Source organism: Meleagris gallopavo, chromosome 8, assembly GCF_000146605.3.
Source record: "Meleagris gallopavo isolate NT-WF06-2002-E0010 breed Aviagen turkey brand Nicholas breeding stock chromosome 8, Turkey_5.1, whole genome shotgun sequence".
NCBI lineage: Eukaryota > Metazoa > Chordata > Aves > Galliformes > Phasianidae > Meleagris > Meleagris gallopavo.
The window spans coordinates 5411339-5433535 of record NC_015018.2 but is presented as its reverse complement, the minus strand read 5'-3'; the positions used below and the strand labels follow the sequence as shown (position 1 = coordinate 5433535).

At 36.3% G+C, this 22197-nt stretch overlaps 1 protein-coding gene across 13 annotated transcripts in view; it reads left to right on the top strand.

The window, feature by feature from the left end:
- LDB3 (LIM domain binding 3) overlaps window positions 1–22197 on the top strand; it is a 119870-nt gene that overhangs the window by 86273 nt on the left and 11400 nt on the right. For 5 of the 13 annotated variants that reach the window (XM_019617461.2, XM_019617460.2, XM_019617465.1 and 2 more), the window contains 7 exons: window positions 57–92; window positions 1618–1824; window positions 6015–6176; window positions 7791–7898; window positions 12944–12988; window positions 15211–15338; window positions 21683–21983. In XM_019617461.2, the coding sequence (XP_019473006.1) occupies window positions 57–92; window positions 1618–1824; window positions 6015–6176; window positions 7791–7898; window positions 12944–12988; window positions 15211–15338; window positions 21683–21983 (987 nt within the window). The remainder of the gene's footprint in view (window positions 1–56; window positions 93–1617; window positions 1825–6014; window positions 6177–7790; window positions 7899–12943; window positions 12989–15210; window positions 15339–21682; window positions 21984–22197) is intronic. The other 8 variants (XM_019617462.2, XM_019617464.2, XM_019617466.2 and 5 more) reach the window with 8 other exon arrangements.

Below are 22197 nucleotides of genomic sequence, written 5' to 3'. Positions count from 1 at the left end.
TGCCACAAATGACAATTGCATTTCCTTTATTCATATGATATCCCCTCCTTTCGCAGAGACAAGGAAAATGCTGCAGCAGCATCAGAAAACAGGTAATTGTTGCTCTGTGTTTTCTCCTTTATTCGGTTGGCCTCCTTTCCCCTATTACTCTTACCTCAAAAACATGCAAAATTTGAGAAGGCAATAAATGGTATAGCTTTCAACTAAGCAGATTTGCTAGGCATTTCTGTCTAATGTAGAATTCAGAAAGGTCTGTGAGATGGTAGCAGACATAGTGAAGGGAACTAAATTGCTTGGAACTTGCGTATAAACATTTCTGTATCTGATTCTTGTGTATGTGTGATCCTTGAAGGGATATGAGGTTTTTGTAATTTCTTTCATTTCAAAAGTGATTTTCTCCCAGAGTATCTCAGCTCACTTCATAGTTACGTGTAGAAATGTATCTTTGAAGGTACAAACAAGAGCTGAAGCACAGGTACTTCTTAAATGAATCTAATTTTTGGTTTAATGGAGCAAAGAAATGTCACTTGTTAGTTCATGCCTTGGAGCAAATTTTACCTCATTTCTTTCCAATTTTATTCCCCACATCCATGAACAACTACTTTTTACGTTTGTTCTGAAGACTTCTCACAGTTCGGCAAAGGTTGCATAGAATTAAAATGCAAGTGCAAGCATCATCCTGAATAATGATATAAACAATGGTAGCTGGCACTTGGACCCGCAGGGAAAATAAGAATTATGTCAAAAAGAAAAAAAAAAAGAGAAAGAAAAAAAAAAGAAAGAAAGAAAAAGTTGATTCCCGCATAGCAAGTGTATATAAAGTAAATAAAAAAAAATTAAATAACATATTTAGCATTTGAGTAGTTTGATTTGTGTAAAACCATCTACAGGATTGTGCAGCTGCTCCACTGAAATCTCTTCTTTTGGATTTTACTAGGAACTGTATCTGATCTGTGACTGCTGTTAGTGTCACACCGCATTGCCTTAATCTTGCATGGTTTGTCAAACCATTGCTTTTATCCACCTCCATCCATTATCATTGCAGCTTTGCTATGTGTCTTATTATGATATTCCTAGCAATATGGTTTCCAGATTTAACACAAGGTACTTTTAAAATTCTTGCATCCTTTCCTTGGCTTAAGCAGTAATGAACCATCAAAATTTGTTGTGATTTCAAATGCAATACCATGATGATCTCCTACAGTGTACAGAATTTAGGAATACATGAAGAACATGCTGGATGTTTACAGATATAAATCTTGTTACAGGAAAAAGAAGACAGAAAAATGAAGCCTTAATTACTAAACCCAGACTTGACTTTTCAGCTACCTTGTTACACTCCTGCCGGTGTTCCTGCCAAAGGCTTTGTCCACTGCACAGAAACAATAACTGCTGCCTTAAGGGGACAGGCGTTCGTATTCTAGAATGCTGCTTTATTTGATGTGGATACAAAATGGTACTATCTCTGAAAACCATAAAAATTCTTTTTATTTTAAAAACACCAGTATCTTCTGTAGCTGGAATTCTCTCTCCTCCTCAGAAACGTATTACCTAGGGAATCTGTGACATGATAACAAATATCTCATTTACAACTTGCTTGTAATCTTTGTCACCCAGGGCTACAGCTACTACATATGTGCCACAGTGTGTGACCTCCAGTATTTTGCAGCCTCCTCAGTCATGCACCGTGGGTGCCAACACTGGCAGTGCTAAGCCAATGGCCTCCAAGGGCTCTGTGAGGCCTGGAGCAAGTACAAGTCAGAGGGAAGCCAGTTGTGTCACTACTGGCCATAAAGTCTCTCTTTCTTCATCCAGTAATCAAAGGTACACAGCGATGTGTAACTACGCGACTGACCTGGTTTGGAGCTTTGGAATGGTTTGGTAATAACAATCTCTAACTCTTACAGACTGAAATGGCTATGGCCTAAAAGGCAGCTGTCTAAGTTCTACAAATTACAGCAACTTCTAATTCCTGTGGGTTTTACTTGCAAGGATTTCATCTATAACATAGAGACAAGTCATTAAGCACCTTCTGCAGAAAAGCAGCAGCTGATGTTATGCTCTGTATTTCTCAAACATCGTCATATTCAAATGCAAAACTCTTCCATGCTAAGTCTTTCTCTAAATACTTCCTCTAACATTTTTTTTTCTATGAATGCAGCAGTAAAAGAGGGAATTTTCCCTATACCTTTTGATTTGTCCCTTATGTTTTCAATTCTATACAAGAGATCTATTGGATGACTTGAAATAAACAGGACTTCATGTTATATAAAGGAGACTAAAAGCAGCTTTACTAATCTACTCAATTGTTCTCTGGACAGAAAGTCACAAGTTAGGACTCTACTAGGATTACAGTATTTTAAATCTTTGAGTACATTTCTTGCCACATTTTCTCATCATGGTTGTTAACCATGATTGTCCTTTTAACCTGTACTGATTTGTGTTACTTTCATAAGTGAAAATCAGTTGAGAATATGTATTTATTTTCTTCTACCTAACTGACATCATGGATTTTATGCTTATTGTTTACCACAAAAATGGAGATGTTTGAGAACATCAATTTCCTGTGATTTTCCTCAAAATGCATAATACTGTGAAGATTAAAAATGTATGTAATACCTTTAAAGAAAAAGTTAACCTGTAACCTACATGATCAAAGCTGTAATAGTAGATTATCTGGTTTGTAAAACACCAGTTACATTTACCTGCTCACAAAATTCTTCTACAAAATTCTTATTTTTTAAGTTGAATAACTTAATAAATAAATAAATAAATTTGGAATTCTGAAAAGAAGGCAGTCTTGGGGGGGGAAGAGAATTATTTTATTTGAATGTCTAAGTAAAATTATTTAAAATTCCTATTGGGTCAATTAAAAACAGTTCAAGTTAATCTGAGTATAGAGAATTATTGCCAACTGTCCATACTGTGTATAATAAGACTGTGATTTTTTTTTTTAAGGCTTCTACCTATTTCATTTACATCTATTCTACTTCCTCTTTCTGTTAAACTCTTAATGTATTCTGCCCTGCAGGAATGTGATCAAGCCTCTAACACTTTAATCACTCTGAAAAGCTATTACAGCACGTAAGATAACAATTTTTTGTTTCTTTTAAATTTTATATCAGTATATTTGCATTTAATTCATATGTGTTTGTCCAGTTCAAATTTGTCTCCACACAGGTCCATATCGACATATATTCTCTTTTCTTTCTCTTTTCTCTCTTTTATCTCTCTTCCTCTCTCTTCTTTTTTAAACGTATATCACAGATTGTCTTTTGGTGTACATTTTGAAGATGCTTTCCACACTTAACTAACCTCACTATTTTCTTCTACTCAAGGTATGCGGTCTCAGAGATTCTTTTGCAATCTGTAACCATTTTCTTTTCAGTGGTAATAGAAAGACAAAGTAGGCAAAATCATACATTGTTTTTAGAACATGCTTTACATTCCATTATAAAATAGACATGTGGTATTGTATAGTTTCTACCTTTTCATGTTTGCTAAGTCAAAGTAAGTATTAAGTTTTGGTCAATGTCATGTGATGCTAAAACCCCAGTACTTGCTGTTGCTGAGGGGGGAAGGGGGAAATCCTGTGAATATTCCTCTGCACTTAAACTCAGTTATAGACTAGTCCATGATCCATAGCTGCAATGTATAATATGCAACTACAGTGCTCTGCAGTGCTATATTACAGAAGTGGAAGAATTTACAACAAAATGCAAATACATCAAGGTAGAAAAGTTCATCTTGAACTTAAATGCAGATTGTGATAAACAAACTTTTGCAAAACTGTTGTAAGACTTTCCATGTAATGGCCTGCAAGCCAGAATTGCAAACAAGATGAGTATTTTCAAAAGCTCCTTTGCAATTTGTCTAATTGCAGGTGAAATCTGTAAGGAAGAGAAGATTGATTATCTGTTTTTGTTGTGGGTTGCATTCAACTTGGGTGTAACAAGCATGCTTCAATTTCAGCTAATCAGATTGTAAAATACTGAGTTAAAATAAGAGATACCATCATTTAAACTACCAAACCTGCAGGAGAAGGTACAAGAGGAGGGGACAGTCACTTGAAGTGCAAGAGGTGTCAGGAATTCTGAAGTACTGGGCATTCATTCTAGCTGCCGAGGAGTGTACCATCTTAAATAAGAGCTTCTTTCTGAAAGGAGCATAAGAAAACATTAGGCAGAATGGCTGAAAGGCAGAAAATACTTACATGACGAGAAAACTACAGAAAAAAAGGCTGAGAGAAAGAACGCTTAGGGGCTGAAACTTGGCTGAAACGCAGCCTTGGAACTGTGAGCTGCCTTTTGTTATTTGATGCTTAGTGTGCTCAGAAAAGAATATTCTGGGCGTTGTTTCTGCGTTGTATGACAGAATCACTTACATGCCATCACCTTCATGGGTGTCGCATAAGAACCTAACTCATAAGTTAAGTGAAGAGGAGTAAAAATGCAGCCATTGTTTTTAATGATGTTCACCAATGTTTGTGGATAAGATAATTAGGTTATAAGTGTAGTGTGGTTTGTTGTGTTTTTGTTTTTTTCTTTTCAAACACACTGAGATAACTGCTAAAGAAAATGAACCTATAACACGCAAATATGGCATCAAGAAAAATGGCCCTAATGTCTGGCTATTAGATGCCCATATTATATCTGAAAATTGTGTCCCAAAATAGTATGATAATTTGAAAACTCAGATTGCAATTAGTTTTATTTTTTGGTGCCTTATTTGTTCTGGTAGATAAAAGTTAATTAATACCCACAATAGAATAGGTCTAAAGACAAAATTATGTTTTCGTCCTTCCCTTTTTTTTCCCAGCTTCATGCAGAACCACTCAAAAATCAGACCCTATGTCTGAGTGCATCATGCAGATGGTTTTTGAGCTCCAGCAGCTCTGTGCCATGACTGCTGCCCTGAGGGGCTGTTCCAGTGCCTGACCACTCTCAGTGAAGAACCTTTTCCTGATACCTAACCTTATTCTCTCCTGTAAATAGTTGAAGACAATAAACTGAGTGTCCCAAAAGATTGTTTCAGTTTTTAGGGGTGGATACGCTGACTATGCTGTCATGTCTGCTAGATCAACTTCACTCAATTTGTCTGTCTCTAATGTATGAGTTATACTTTCTAAAGCTGAGTGAAGGTTCAAGGACAAAATATGTTAATGAGCACTGTGTGCTTAGATAGCAGGTAATGAAGAAAATGTTAGTAAAATGGCCACAGGACACAATAATAATTTTTTTTTTTTTTTTAAATTTAGCTATTTTGCAATTACAGATAAAATGAAAGTTTGTATTTATCTATGCCATGAGAGGACTCTAGTGTGAGATAGTAATATTTTATGCCATATTTTCCCCTTGTATGTTGTGCACTGTTCTTATTTGTAAAGTGTTCTTATTGGTTGATGGGCTGGCCAGCAGAACGTGAGCTGAATTTAGGGCAGAGCTGAGCTAACAGTCAATGGACACTCTATAAACATCTTTCCAGTACCCGTATTGCACAAAATGATTAAACTTAGCACAAAACTGTGCTGGCTATATCTTTAGGCTTTCAGAACTTGTAGGAAACCTGCTGCTACAGAACTATAATAATGTTCCTCAAACTGCATTTCTACATCTAATTAAGAGGTTTACTCCTTAATATAAACTTCTGCTCCAGGAATGAATGCTGAGTGAAATTTATCGTAATTCGAAGAGCTTGTGGCAGGGTCTATACAACATCTAAGAACTACATACCATGTTTCCTATCGCTGGTTTCAGTGGGAGCAGGACTTAAGTGCTGTATAAGACCTGGGATAAATTTCAGTTGTGCAGGACTACATTACAGTCCTAACTGCTTGTGCAGAAAAGTCTAACAAATGTCTTTTTTTTCTTTGCATTACTGTGCTTTTCTCTCAGTAACGCAGCACGCTACTATGTTTGTAGCCTGAGGCGCAAACATAGTAGGCTTTTTGCTTTCTGTTTAGAAATGCTGCTTTTTAAGATGCTTTTTGTTTTATTTAATTTAACTCTGATTAGTAGCCCTGTTGAGCATGCTCCGGTGTCTACCAGCCCTGCCTCTGCCCCTGCACCACATGCTTCAGCACATCAGCCTGCTACCGCTGCTCAAAGTCTGATGACACCGCCAGCAGCCACTCCCACCGCAGTAGTGCAAGAGTCTTTCTCATCCTCCTTCCAAAGGTAATGCTTCATTGCTTTGTCCTTTTGCAGATATACCCCTGTATGGCTCTGGAAATGCTGCATACACATTCTAAACTTAAGAATGTTGTATGTACAAGCTGTAGCCTATTTTGTATGCTTTTATATAATTTTGTGGTTTTTTTTTTCTTATTTTATAGAATGTTCATAGTTGTAAAGAATTTGCAAAATAAAGCTGCCCTAAAAACGTCAAAAAAGGATGTTAAGTCTGGAATATAGTTTATATTTCAAAAAAGCAAGTCTAGCGTCAAAACTGGAAATGTTTTTCTACCACTTGAAGTAAAACTAAAACAACTCATCACAGTACTTAGGAGTGGTTGAATGAGGCTTCTCTTAACAAAATTTCTGTGATGTGGCATGAAATGGAAATATTTTTTTAAAGTAGTTCACTCATGTAATTGAGCCTACTGTTTTGTAGCAGATTTCAGCAAAACCACACATCTGATGATTGGGTGCTCTGTAAAGTTTTAAGTCATCTCTAATAGATTTATCTAGCTTTTTCCTCTAATGCAGCTAAGCTATAGTGCTAATGTGAGTTTCAAGGAGATGCAAATTCGTAACACTGGTAGTGTGCAGTAGGAATTCCAGTCATGTATCAGAAATGATCAAACTCAGCCTGGCAAGAAATAGGACTCACGCTGCTGTCACATTATAGAGATTGTTGGGAAAGTAAGAGTGAATTTGTTTACTGCACCTAGAATCATAGAATCTGCTTCTCTGTTGTTCTTTTCTTTATATTTTTTGCTACATAAGTATTCCTAAAAGATACGTATTCTAGAGTGCTTTAAAAATCCAGGGAAAAACACATTTCCAATAATATAAACTACTTAAAATAATTGAGATCTAAGACGTAATCTGTCATACCTTAGAATTCTGTACATGGATTTGGAAGTGTTCTCTTGGTTCTATTTCTTTTTAAATTTGTGCTAGTTCACTTGGATTACTTATACGTGCCAACTACTTAATTTTTACCTCAGTAATGTTCTTCCTAATTGTGACCTACAGGAATCCAATGTTTTTAGTCCAGTGCAAGAAAGCCAATCATCCAGCTATCAAAGGAGGATTGAATATAGGATATTATACTGTAATTCAGGACTATGCTGAAAGGCACTTTTACATGAAATAATTATATGGTTTAAGCAATTTTATTCCCTATTTGAAATAGTAACACGAAGAAAATTGATTTGTGAATATATGCCTTAAAACTAAATGCCTTTACCCAACTAATCATGTCAGTAACCTGTTTTCTTAAGGAGGTTAATCTTCTATCTGATAGTGCTTTTATATTAAAACGTTTTGCTTGAATTCAGATTGAAACATCTGAATTCAAAATACAGCCTTTCTTCGTTTTCAATAGACATTTTTAAAAAAGATTTTTACATAATGTGTGCATTTTGACTTGTGTTCTCTAGGAATGTGCTTGGTTGTGCTATTCTGTAAGCCTGCAGATGTATGCTACAGAAAACCTGTTCCTGGTAACTATGCAGCAGCCTTCTTGTACCTGAGCTCCGACAAAGTTTGATTCTGATGGCACTACTTTTGTCCCTGTAAATTTATTGTATATATGCTTTCATACTTTTACTATGTCTTCTGCAGAGTGCTTGCAGCCCCCAGCTCTCTTTCACAACCTAAGCCTTTCCTTGGGTCCAAGAACATGTCAATAGCAGCTTCCACTATTTCATCCGCTCTCTCATCTCAGTCTAGGTATATCTATAAAGATCTCTTCTGTTTCTTTGTACTCTGTTTTTGTTCTGTATTATTCTCTCACATTTAAGGTTTTTGGCTTCTTAAGAGATTGTTTTTGTGAAAAATATTTAAAAGCATGATGTGTTTAATAGAATTGCTGCCTTGTTTGATGGTTCACATTAAAACCAAGTTAACAAAAACCTAAGTTTTAGACTTATGATAGGCAACCAAGAAAATAATTTTGATCAAAGTTGCTTCAGTTGGTAAGCTTGTGCTGGTTTTGCCATCTTAAAATGAAAATGTGTCCAGTGAGGCCAGCTGAGAATGACAGATTTGGGGTTTTTTTTCTTGATGAAAACATGGGATCATAGTTTAACCTTGTGATACACTTTCAAAAGACCACAGTTCTTCATTTGTTATGTTCTTACTTGTGGCTAATGAACGACCACGGATAGGCAAGAACACACGCATTTGAAGAGCACACGTTAAGAGATATACTAAGAGATATAATGATCTTCAAGATTAACATAAAAAACAGCAGTTAGGTGCTAAGCACAAGTACAGACTTGAAAGCATTTTTATTTGCTTCACATCACTGAAACCAGTGCAAAAATGAAACAGCTACGTAACAGAAGATCAGATGAGTTCTGAGTTTTAGTAGGTAAGCATGGCTTTGTTTAGTTCCATTTCTCTAATTCCCATATGTATCTACTAAAACATGAGAAATCAAACTAACATGTTGATGTAAGTCCATTTATCTAAGTTACATTCTTCTCAACTTCATTTTCAATTGCTTTATGAAATTGGTGTCACCAAGAATGTACCAAGAACAGTAGGCAAGAATGAAATAGAAGACTTTGTAGGGGTTTTTACTACTAGTAACACATCTAGTTTTATGCACAAACTTGAAAATTCTGAAGTGATGAATTACATATAGAATTTGTTATTTATGGGTATCTATCATAGAACACTGTAAGATGACGTCATTTTAAAATTATGAGTGCTCAGTGCATGCACTTCAGAAGTAATTCTTACACTCCTTTTCTGTGTTAGGCCCTTAAATGTGACTACCAGTACTATTTTATCCGATGCATGTTTTGCTAACAAATCCCTTTCAGTCAGTTGGAGTGATCACCTGTAGATATGAGAACAGGGTCCTATGTAGCTGTAGCTGACAGGAGCCCCTAACAGTCAAAGCAAGACCCATACTTACTAAGCAACAATAACTGTGTGCATTTGGCTTTTTATAACACTGCTGTGAAAAACCTAGTAATTTCTTCTGACTGACAGAAGAGACTCAAATTTAGTATTTCTCTGAGCTAAGGACCGAAATGTATCTATCAGTCAGAACATGACATTAATATGAAGCCATGGTACTACTCTGGCCAGCAAGAGGACATCTTGGACATTTGCATTTTATCAGTCTGTATCCTAGGAGCCATAAGACTCTTGATATGACAGGTATATTTTTACCTGTCGACATAGGAGATTTCTTTGGTATTCTCTTAGCTACAGTGAAAATTATACAAAATAGCTAATAATAGGTCTCATGTAGTGACCTGCTAGAAGTAGTAGTATTATGGCATTAGTACTTTCGTTAATATTAGCAGTAGTTTCACAAAATATTTGCAAATAGTGATCAATATTGCAATAATGAGAGAAAAAAAAAAAAAGACACAGATGATAGGCATATATTACTTCCAGGGCTTCATTGGTAAAACTGTAATAAAGTTTATTTTGTTGCCCACCTTACATTAGAAAGGCCTTTTTTACACTTGAGTGGAAAAAATATATATATTATTCACTGACAACTTCTAAGAGTCATGAATGGGAGGATACAAAAGGAAGGCTAAAGAATGCATCCGATTTTCAAAATGTCAAAACTATCAATTTTCCAAATATTAAGAAATGAATTTACTTCTGAAATAGTTTTTTTCTGAATTTTGTTTTTACTATTCTATGAAGCTGCTTGACTGGGTGAAGGCAGACTGAGACTGATAACTGAGAATGCTGCTACCCAAGGGGGCCAGTCTAAATTGGGCTTCCAGCTTTTAAGGCAATACTTTTCAGTCATCTAAAAACTTCGAAAACCATTACAAATAAGTGAGCCAAAACATCCTGAACTTCTAAATTAGTTATAAAAGTGATAGATCTTTAGAAATATGAGACACATGGCTTTTTAATAAATTATAATAACATATATTATTAATAAACTAATAAATATAATTTATATATAAACAGCTAATAAACTGATTATAATGCTATTTTTTAATTGAGACTTTATCCATTTCACTTTAATTTCACATTTCTTTCACTCAGAAAAAATGTAAGACCTTGAAACTATAAAATCATTTGTAGTTATTTATTTCTAGTTATCTATCAGTAAGGACTAATAAAAAGATCACTCTGAAATACTAGATTTTTTTTCCATTTTAAATATCTTCTACGCATTAGGTTGGCATGGATTGCTTTACGTTTTCCTCCTTTGAAAAGATAAGGGCATCTTTATTGAGTGCCAGTGGGCAGCAAATGTGGGCAGCACTGCCTAGGAATAAGGAGCATGGACTAAGGGAAGTGATTACTCCCTTCAGTTTGCACTTGTTATTCTGCAATTGGAATGCTATATCCAGTTTAGTTCCCCAGTAAAGAAAAACGTTGATAAGCTGGAACAAGTACAGTGGAAGGCCACTGAGATGATGATGAGAAGGAACAGCTGAAGAAACAAGCTTTGCTTAGCTTCTTCCTCCAAATTCTTCTCTTCCCTAGGCTAACAAGAGCCTTCTTTTACCTATGAGGAAATCATTAACAGGATAGAACCGAGCTCTTTGTAGTGATGCCCTGCAGGAGAACAGGAGACACAAAGATTCTGACTGGTTAAGGAAAAAAAAAACCTTTAAGCCAACCTTCAAGTTGGGCAGTGCAACAGATCGTCCAGATGGACTGTGCCAACTCTCTTCTTTAAGATTTTCAAGACCCCGCCAGATAAAACCCTGATCAACATGGTCTGAACTGATGGCTCGCCTTGTTTTGAGCAAAAGATGGAATGAGAGACATCCTGAGGTACATTCCAACCTGAAAGCCTCAGAACCTATGAAAAACAAGTGTCTGCTTCAGAGAGCAATGCTTTCATCAGGCTGTTAAAAGCTACTGTTCATGGCTGGCAATTGTTCTAAGTCAAAGATATTGACATATACTTCAAGTTGTTATCAGCTGGCATGTGTTATACTCTTAGGTAGTGCCTCTCTTAGTAGTACAGTAATACGACAAGCCTTAGGACATAAAAGCAAATCAGAAACTCATAGGGTGTGTTAAAAATTGGTTCCTAGCAATCAAGTGCAAAATGCAAATTCACATTTTGTTGAAGTGTTCTGTTGCAGCTGAAATAGCTTCTTTATCTCTGTGCACTTGTTTCATGTTTATTTATTTTAAAAACTGCCACATACTATAGCTGGCATTCAAATATAAGAATTGGTTTCTAAATTTTTATAATTCAAATTGTTGAACATCGGACAGTTTTCATTTGGAAATCAAGAAATGTACTAGCATGCCAAAATACAGTTCTAAAGGTCAAGCATCACTTTGACATCTACCACTGGAGCATAGCAGTAGTTCATATAACTTTAGTTCAAAATAAAATATGGATGACCTTAGTTACAACAATATCTCCATCCAGTAAAACTGTACAGGTAGAACAAGCCTGAGGTTGTCCCACCACTGATTCAGAAGTTTGTTTCTTTTTTCCCCTTCCAGCTACATTAAAGAAACCTACCAAGAAAATACAGGATGATTTCTTGGTTAGTGTCCTTAGCCACTTAAATCTGACTTTAAACCTTGACAGAAGAGTTCTATATTGATTTTACTTTTCTGAATAAGGCGTAGCAACTGACACGGCTAAAATTTTCATAATCTTCCTGAAGAAGGATGTTAGAAGTCATTAATCTTTAACTGATTGTGTTTCTCTGCCCTTTTAAACCTGCAGAACTAATGTTACTTTCACACTTAATCGTATTTACAAAAAATAAACAAAGCATGGCAGAAGTTTTTAAAACAAGTGATGGAAGTCTTTATGCAATTGGTTATTCTGTTAGGAGGGTAAAAGCAGGACAACCAGTGAGACAGGAACATAACAACAGGAGAAGCAAAGAGTCAGGATTATGGTTCTACAAGAAAGGCATAGCTGCTACGATCCCAATGTCTGTGGTAAAGGGAAAAAATTCTCCAGAAGCTAAGAAGATAACTGATGCATGACAAGGTCCTACTGTTATTTCTGGCACATATAGGCTGTGTTCCTTCATGCCGTGATTGTTGCCACACAGCTCTGTACTGCTCTGCGCTTAGGCAGGAGTTGTGTTCATTCTGAACCCCCTTGTTTCTCGTATCCTATGCTCTGCGGGGACTCAGTGCTTCTTGTATTTACATGAAGGAAGCATTTTTTCTGAAATGACGTTGTTTCCCCAAGGAAAAAAAAAATCTACTTATTCACCCAGGGCTCTGTTTAGCATGTAACAGTAGAACAGTACTGCAATGGAAAAGTTGCTCATGATAGATTGATTCTGCTGTTTCAACTATTTTTTCTTGTCCTTTCTGTGGGATTATCCTTGTTTGATCCATAATTAGCCAGGAAACTTAGCTGATCTTTGAACTTTGGTTAATTCAAGTTTTCCTTATATGTAAATTAAGCTTATGTTATTGACAAAAGAAAATTCATACCGAATTGTTGTGGCAATACAAATTGATGGTGAATGTCAAAGAAAACAGTCCAGTGGTAGAATTGTAATTCCACAATTAAAGAATGAACAGAAGTGTGTGAGAGTGAATTACAAAGCAATATACTCTGCTCATTTACTTGTGACCCTAATTCAGGTTTCACTATGATTCCCAGCTTTAATAAGATAAGCAAAGTGTAATGTAATACTGATCTTACATTATTATAAGTATATATGTGTTGTTTAATTTATCACTTATTAAAAATATCTCCTATTCATAAGAAAAATCACTGTAAGACAAGATATCCCTATTTTCTTGATACATTCTTTTCAAATCCAACTTTTGTCTCATTTTAGTTTCAACCGGCATTCTTCCACCTCCATCAGCTACCAGTCGAAGAGGTATAAAAAATGTTTTGTGCAGCTACTGTACCTTAAAAGCACTTAACAACCCAGTTTATTGCTGCATCCAATGAAGTATTAACATGAAAATCCTTATTTTCTTAAAACTAATAGTTTTCAGAGCCAGTATTTAATTCATTGCCTCTCACATGCCATTGGCTGCTATAGATAAATCCAGTAAGGGTGCTTTCACTGCTTTAGATATGCTGTTGCTTCTTGTTACATTACAGCATCTTCAGCACTTAGGACATCTTATTTTTTCATTCTTCTTCCTTCCTTTCCATTTTTTTCTTTTTTTTCTTTAATGATAACTCTATTTCCTTTTCTTCAGCAGAAATTCTATCTGATAAATCTTTTAACTTCACTAAAACCTGTAATGATGTATCGTAACACTTCATTTCTCTTTGATAAGCCTTTTTATCTTCCTTACTGTATTTAATATTCATCATATATTTGCAATAGATTTTACTTATTGACTTCTAATTTTGTCATTAACTTGATACAATGAATAGAATTCTTTTCAGCATTTTCTTTTTGTCTTTTTGACTTAATTTCCCTACACATACAAGGAATCTGGTAGCATGGTTTTATCACACTCTTAACTTTAAAAAACACTTGAATTTTTAATAACCATTTCTCTTCAAGGCAGTTAAAGTAATCACTAATCTGGCTCAGAATTTCTTTGTGTTTTGTGTGTTAAGAAACATTGAAATGAATCTTGCCATCAGTGAAACTGCACATCTGGGAGTAGGCTTTTTTGTTTGTGAATTGTTTTCAGATTAAGTCTGTATGATATACACAGTTTAAAAACTTTCTATTCACATAGTAAATATTGATCACTGATCCTATAAAGGTAAGTATTTCTTACTGCTTTTCTGTGTGGTTTACCTTGAATAATAGATTTTAAAACAATGAGAAATCTTTAGATATTGCATATTCAGCTAACGATGTTTTGCAAGTCCCTGAAGTATAACTCTTCCTGTCTGTGCTGCAGTGGAAGCAATGATTCTCTGTCCAGTGACCCCAAGTAGAATGTGCTCTTATGCATCATAGGTGCAGAGGTAGATGTTAGGAATGGAAAGTTGAAAGGTATACCGTGCTTTGCTGGTTATGAAATCATGGTACAGTTCACAACAGAATCCAGACCTAACCCCTAGAGTGGGTGTAGAAGTAACTAGCTACAGTCATTATAGCAATAGCAATGTTTCTAGGACTAAGTAGACAAAATAAATTAGCTTGAGTCAGCAGTGCTCTGCAGGCTAGAGCTTGTGTAAGTAAATGTCAGAGTAGCAGAGTAGCTGGATTGCCAGGATAAGTTTATTTTGTTAAAAATTTAAAATCAAATCAAAAGTTTACATTTGTGAGAATGTAAAGCACTGGAAGAAATTTGCTGGTTTCATCATAGGTAAAAATTATAACATGCTCTCCAGATAGGATCTACTTCCATTGTCAGAGAAAGAACAAGCCACAATAGATCATGATCTTGCAAATCAGGATGTCTTAAACTGTCTCTTATAGACAAAGTCAATAGAAGTAACTCCTAAAATCTCAGCACAAGTTGGTAGATACCTGGCTCATTGAGATAGTGAAACTGAAAGAGTAATACTATGTTATTGGGGTGAATTAAATTGATATTGAACACAGAACATTTTTATTACTCCAGGCATCTCAGTATTTGTCACTTCCCTTCTCTGTACTTCTTTAATTCGTTCCTTCTTGCTTGCTTTGTTTGTGACGCTCTTTTAGGAGTCTGTGAAGCAAAGTTACTACAAACAGAATCATCCTAAGTAACGGGCAAGTAGAAGAGGCATATACTTCAACATGCGACTATAATCAAACACAGAATAACCATCTGAGCCATAAAATGGAGAAAAAAGTATTCATTATTGATGCTTGGAACCCTGAGCAAAAGTTTTTAATCTAGGAATGCAGAAATCACATAGTAGTATTTCATGTCGTGTATTTTTCAGTTGCCGAATCCAAGCATCAGAAAAAAATAGCATTGAATTTAGATTGAGATCATAATTTACGATATTTTTCTTTCTAAAGAACTTTCAAGCCTCTCTTAGCAATGATAACAATTAGTGAATGTCACTGTATTCTCTCTCTAGCTCTCACAGACAGTTCTTCTGGGGTACTTCGGAAGCATCCAAATCTCTTCCTTTTGTACTCAATAACTTTGGCTGTTTATAAAGTTTCTGATACCTTTGTTTTGTTTTTAGAAACACAAGCCAGTCATATACACCAGTGCCAGCTTCCGCAAGCTATGGTGAAAGTCCTGCTGCTTCTGCTGCTTCAAAACCAAGAGTTGTCACTACTGCTAGCATAAAGCCCTCTGTCTACCAGCCGGGTAAGGAGATTCCCAAGTACCAGAATGCACAGGCGTTACTTTTAGAAAAATAATATGTACATTTTGCTATAGAACACGCATTTTACCAGGAAATTTGTATACGCAGAACCAGCTGAACTGACAATGCTGTTTCAGCTGAGGATCAAGGACTATGTTTGTATTAGTAAAAATGTGGAACAAATGGAGGAGGAAGACGACAAGCAAGGGAGCAGTCTGTAAAAATGGTGTACAGCCTCATTTCTCAAAGTCGGTGCATTTGCAAAATAGCCCAGTACACCCATTTAGGATCCTAAGGGCAATTCCTAGTTGATAGAATAGCTTAAGAAAGCACACCTTAGGATGGAAACAAAATAAATGAAGTAGGATATTTGCAAAATAGAGAAAACCACATAATGAATTTCTAAAATTCAGGCTTGTATTTGAATTAAAGAATGACTTCTTAAAGTACTTAGTAATACTGTGCTTCCATTTCCCACAGATCCAATTACTGAAGAAATATATTTGATTATTCATTTAGTTGAAAAATATACTCCTTGATGCTGTTTAAATCCTGTTTGTATTAATGTGTTACAAATGGAGTCAACTTCTAAAACTAGTGATGACCAAAATGTGAACCTTCAAAATGAATGAATTAAATGAGTTAGCAATCTAACTCTAAATGCAATTCTGTTTCAAATTAAGTTTTCTGTTCTTAGCAAGGTAACTAAAATGTTGATTTTTATTCTGACAGTCAAGTATGTATGACAAGCTCAACAATAATAACAGTCTTAAGCTCATTCTTTTCTGCAGTGCTTTATTTCTGGATCTACTGGAATTAAACTGATTCAGAAATTTTACTTAAATCAGTCGGTCTGCTTTACACCTATCTTTGTATTTGAGATATAAAGGTGGAAAAAAAAGTCAGTTCAGAACTTTAACAGACTGTTTAGGGATCTCAGGGTCAATCAAGGTTTCACTTTCTCCTCATTTGATTTTGGTTAGGTGAGTCAGCATATACTGTGTTCTCAGTCAAATGGTATTTCCGTCTTGCAAAAGAAGGAAAGATGAGAACAGCGGGTTTATTTCCATAATGCAGATTAGAGCAAGCTCTAGAAAGTGAAATTATCTTCAAAATAAACTGGTTAGTACAAAATACCATGCTCACTTGGGGGCAGTGAAAACTCTAGTTTACACAGACCTGCATCAGGCGTAAAGCAATATCCATATCTGTTAGGGAAAAAGCTGCCTGTTTAATTCAGCTCAGAATAAGAGGCCCAACTTTTACTTTCTGTGATAGGCATCTTCTTTGCAATTCCTTATATTGCTGGTTTTGAGCCGCATTGCCTCAGTATGACAACTTTAAAAAGTTCTGTATGAAAAATATCTTCTGTGTCACTGTGTAGACAGCAAAATTATTTCAAATTGAAGCTTTGCCTGCCTGCATGTGGGAAATTCTTCTTTTGTAGGTAATGAAAGGACATAATGTATTCCAGAGGACTTGAGAAAATTTGCAATTATACAAATGAAATACTACAGATGCAAATAGCATTAAAGTTCGCAGAGAGACAAGCAGTAAGTCTCTCTGTTCTATTCAAGAGTTTAGACAGAATAGTACCATTGGAAAGTATCTACGAAGACCATCAGATCCAACTGCCTGGCCATTTCAGAGATAAGCAAAATTTAAAGCTAATTGTTGGTGCTTAACGCCTCTTGAACTGTGACAAGCATAGGGCATCAACCACCTCAGTTGGAAGCCGAACTGTTCCTCTACTCTCACAACAAAGGAATTTTTCCTGATCTCCACTCTGACCCTCCCGTGGCACAGCACTGTGCTGTTCCTGCCTGTCCTGTCATCAGTGACCAGAGAAGAGACCAGCACCTCCTCCTGTGCTTCCCTCCTCAGGAAGCTGCAGAGAGAAATTTGAGAATAAATAGAAGTTTTAAAATAAATAATTATAAAATGCCTCTCTAATTAAACCCCAGAGTGACTCAGGTACATGTGGTTTAACAGAAAGGCATTTTATTGTAGGTTATTGGTTTTTGTCTGGTACCTTTTTCAAGTATTCTTCATTTGGTGTTGTAGCACTTTAATTGGAACATGACCCTGGACTTAAAGACAGACGCAGTTGTAAGCAAACAGAAACTTGCTGCTTGGAAGAAATGGAGGAAGGAACATTTTCTGTCACTGATAGATCATGTCGCCAAGAAAGTAGTTAGAAAAGCTTCTCATCCAACTTTGCCAGTGCATGTAAATTCTGCCTGCACTGTAAAATGCAACCTTAATCTGAAAAGATCAACTGTTCTCGAAGGATGAAAGATGAGACCACAATATTCATCTTTTTCCTCCAAGTGCAGCCTCGGGCCTTAGCAGTAACGGTACTCTCACTCTAACCAATAAACTTTAGATTTCTGTTTCTGTAAATCCACTCCATGAAAAGGCTGAAATAATGACTATAGTGAAGGATTTGTAGTGGAGAATTTAGCAAAGGAATTCCTTTATGCTATCAGTCAGTGTTAACGGGAATAGGATGCCTTACTTCCTCTAAAATTCCACACTAGCAATTTTCAGATTAAAACATACAGCCCCATGTGTGCAACATCCAGAAACAAAAATCAGCCACTTATGAAGGTCTACAAGACTATTTTAATCTGGATCATATTGAAAAGTAATAGGGTTAAATCTTGTTTACTCTGAATGTATCTTACAGTGAAACTGCATTGCTGAGTATGTAGCTCAGATGTGAGTAAATCAGTAAGTCTATGCTTTAAAGGAAGGAGAAGAACTGCTAAGACTTTTCTGCTGCTGAAAATCTTTGTTTCTGTTGCTCCCACATGGAGATTTTTGCCCACTTCTTTCCCACACATTACATAAGGTGCTTTTAAGAGACACACAGACTTATTTTCTAAACACGGTCCACTAGATGGCAGAAAATACTTGCATCTCTCCTTCCTGTACTTTCCAGACTACAATAGTGCTTTCATGTATTTCAAGCAACCCAAATACCAGCTTTATACTACGAAGTAACACAATACTTAAAAACAAGAAAGGAGATCTTCCCTTTTAAATTTGTAAGTCCAAAAAGGGACTACTCAGATGTGCAAAATGGCTCAAATGGAAAGGCTTGATCCATTCTTTTAGAAATCAGTAGAAAGATTCCCACAGATCTCAACAAACTTTTTACTAATGCCTTAACACATTCAAGATTAGAATAGCAGGTTATGCATATTCTTATTTCTTTTTAAATTCTTCTGAATAAGAGTAGTGTCTTCCTGTGGAGGACCTGTTGCATTATCTGCTTTGTCTGTCTTTTATTCTGCATTTGAACAGTATACACAAATATTTGGGGCTTCAAGGACGTGGCCACTACATGTAGAACTAGCCAAATAATTTGTGATTATGAACTGCATTTGTTACTGGAAAACTATTACTGAAATACTAAAATTTGTGTTCCACTAACAAAACAAAACACACAAAAAAAGAGAAATTGTTTTTACGGATTAGTTTGTAAGGCTAAAGCTTTTGAGACTATATACATCTATATATTACTACATGAGTCTTTGAAAACATACCTTTTTTTCTGGAGGAAGAATATCCATTGGCAGTAAATGAAGAGCTGATGAGAATTCCAAATTCCTCAGACGGAATTGGCTTGTTCCTACCGTTGCTAAAAAACCTCTTCTTCTCCTACCATTCTCTTCACATAACAGTAGTCCCATTGTTTCTCTCCTACTAGAAGAGACTCTGAGGCTGAGAAACAAGGTGATAGAGGTTGAGTTACTGAATTATTTCAAGTATTCACTGCTGAGCAGGTAAAGGTTAGCTGATACAACGCGCAGCAGACAGCACCTTTTATTTGCTGTATAAATGTTGAAAGATTTTGAAATATATAAACATGCAAGGTAAATTTGTATGGCAGTACTTGCTAAGAAAAAAGAGCGGTTCATGTAAGTTCAGGGAATACAACTGTAAGATAGTAAGAAAGCAATTTCTTTTTAATAACAATTACTAAAATCTCATTGTTAATGAAACAGGTGTAACGCATTGCAGTGGTGGCATTTTAAATCTACAGTAATTCCAACCTCTTCACACGGTAATAAATCCAGCTTTTAAAATTAAATGATAATGGCTGAAATGTTAGTTAACTATGGAGAAATCAGAGCAGTTGTAAACACCCGGTATTCGCCATTTTGCAGTAATTCCCTCGGTATCTTCTTTCAGCAACTGAAAATGAAGGATTTAGTTGCTGAAAGGGAGAAAAAGAAGAAATAGAAGAAGGTATAGAGAATAAAAAAGGCCCATCCCAAGTGTTAATCCTTCAAAGGAATCTAGACTACTCTGAACCCAGATAAATCATATGCTATGTTGATCAGAATAAAGAGGAAAAATAAAACAATGACATTATGAGATTAAGGGGGAAAAAAGCGGAAAACAAAGAGCTCCTAATTTACTAAAGACGATCATTAAAAAAAAATATATCCTAAAAACATTAACTCTATTCATTGTTTGCTTTTGGATCCCTGAGTTTGAATATCTGACCATTTTGTTAGGTCTTTTGTGGTATGCGTTGCCTTACTTTGTATGAACAAGAACTGGCCGTGGGGGAGGGAGAATCCTTCCACAAAACTGAGTGAGCTAAAAGTCACCTTATTTAATTACAGAGTCTCATAGGTGGGAGCCTTTTGAACTCACCAATTAGAGATGAAATATTGCCTTCTAATTTTGCCTAGCCTAATACCATAATACATAAATAGCAACAGCCCCGGGGTTTAAAGGGATTGGATACAAACTCTGTTCAGAAATCTTTAAACAATGTTTACCATTCCCAGGAGAAAAAAAGAAGCCTCAAGCTAGGATGAGAGATTCAGTTTTGTGAAGGAGAAAACTTGATACTGAAGAATAAAAAAGTTTTATCAAGAAGATGTGTTAGAAACTCTGAAGTTAATAAAAAATGGAATCAGAGATGACTAAGCTGGCTGACCACAGTAGATTGATGCATACGCGATTTACACATCCACGTTGAGAATAATAATCCATGTGTGTTATTCTGCCTGGCAGCGTGAGCTAAGGAAGGAGTGGAGTGTTAAGTAAAATATAATCTTATCACCACTTTATTATCCTGAGATATTTGTGTTACATTCTAAATTTCTCCTTGCTTGAAATACCTTTCTACCTGAAAGCCCCTTAAAGCCACAAATGGTATATTTGCTCATCATTTTTTTGGCACCGTGATCTACTACGCAGAGTGTTTGCTTTGAGTACAGGAGACTTGGCTTCTGTTCTAAATCTGTGCTCTCCGGTTTGGGCAGAACAACTCTCCAAGCTTTTACTCCTTTTCACACATGCTGACAATCCCTCACTTGTTTTCCTTGCAAAGGAAAAGCTGCTTTCAGTACTCCCGTACTTGGCAAAGTGAGGTAGTTTCTTAGGCAATAGCTGCAGTCCTGCACAATGCCAGATCTGGCATTTTGAAAAGAGCAAGGCAGTGGGAAAACATCTCAGTATGAACAGGCTCTAGCTTCTGCTTGTTTTTATGTGATAAAGCTCCACCCAAGATGAAAGCCTGATACATACAAACAGGCACAGTCTCTGCGCAGACCATTTTATGTGGTATTGAAAAGGTGGGAGAAAGGAAGTATTACATTTCTATTTTATAGATGGGAACTGAGGCACAGAGATACTACAACTCGCTCAAAGCTTATACAGGAAGTCTGTGGCAGAGCCAAGAGCAGAACTTAAGATCAGTCACAACCGCAAGTCTGGCCTTCCTCTGAGTGCTGCTGGCTTTGTTTTGCTGATCATGTGAGCTGAATTGGCTCCCTCAGTGCTTCTTACAGTGCTCTCTATCTCTATGTTCTCTGTGTGAGTCTATTTTTTGTCAGAAACCTACGAGTCTAACGTTCTACAAGTGGTGAACAGTACTGACGTCTGTGTACATTCATTACATTTTAATGAATGTAATGAAAATTCAAGCATAACTCCATATTGAAATTGTGGGGAATTCTGTCTAAAACTTCATTACACAATCTGGCCTTTCTATTTATAACGTGCCTTAAAACAGATTACGTGGCAGCTTTTCAAATTATCCCAGAACTGTCCATTTTATCCATTTCTACTGGAAAAATGGAGAGATATCTTTGAGAATGGTCTCCATAAAGCCTTTACAAGCCAGGAGGCAATGTTTTCTGTAATGCATGTAGATTAAAAACCAACGATTGTGCTGAAATCCTTGGCTTCAGTCCAGAATTAATGAATGACAATAGGACAGGCCATAACAAATTGTCCTCTGAAGCTTTGGTTATTGTTCTGCTATCGGAAGAACAGACTTAATAATCCTTCTTGGTTTCTTTTGGCATGCTTTAAACAGCACCTGCACCAGTCCATTCCTACACCCCTGCCAACACGGAGCCAGCAAGCCGTCCTCCCTGGGTAACAGACGAGTCATTTTCCCAGAAGTTTGCACCTGGAAAAACCACCACCACTGTCACAAAGAACATCCTTCCGAGGGGAGCTCCAGTACCACCTCCTGCCTCTAAATCTGCATACCCGTCTCCAGTTTCAGCTTCTCCCCTGGCTCCTGCAATAGCCCGAGGAACAATTCAGAGGGCTGAGCGTTTTCCAGCCAGCAACCGAACTCCTCTCTGTGGGCACTGTAACAGCATAATTCGGTAAGGTCATGAGGTTTTGAAGAGGGATGAGGCAGAAAAGACAATATAACAGGGAGACTGTTTTTTACACGTTAATGTACAGTACCAGAGCCTAAGCCTCAGTTAAATTACAGTAGGGTTGTCTGTTATCTGCTTCGTTAATTTAACATTTCCAGAGCTCATTTTGCTATGGTGCAGTTCACTTTTTATCATTGTGAAGTTATACATGCTAATT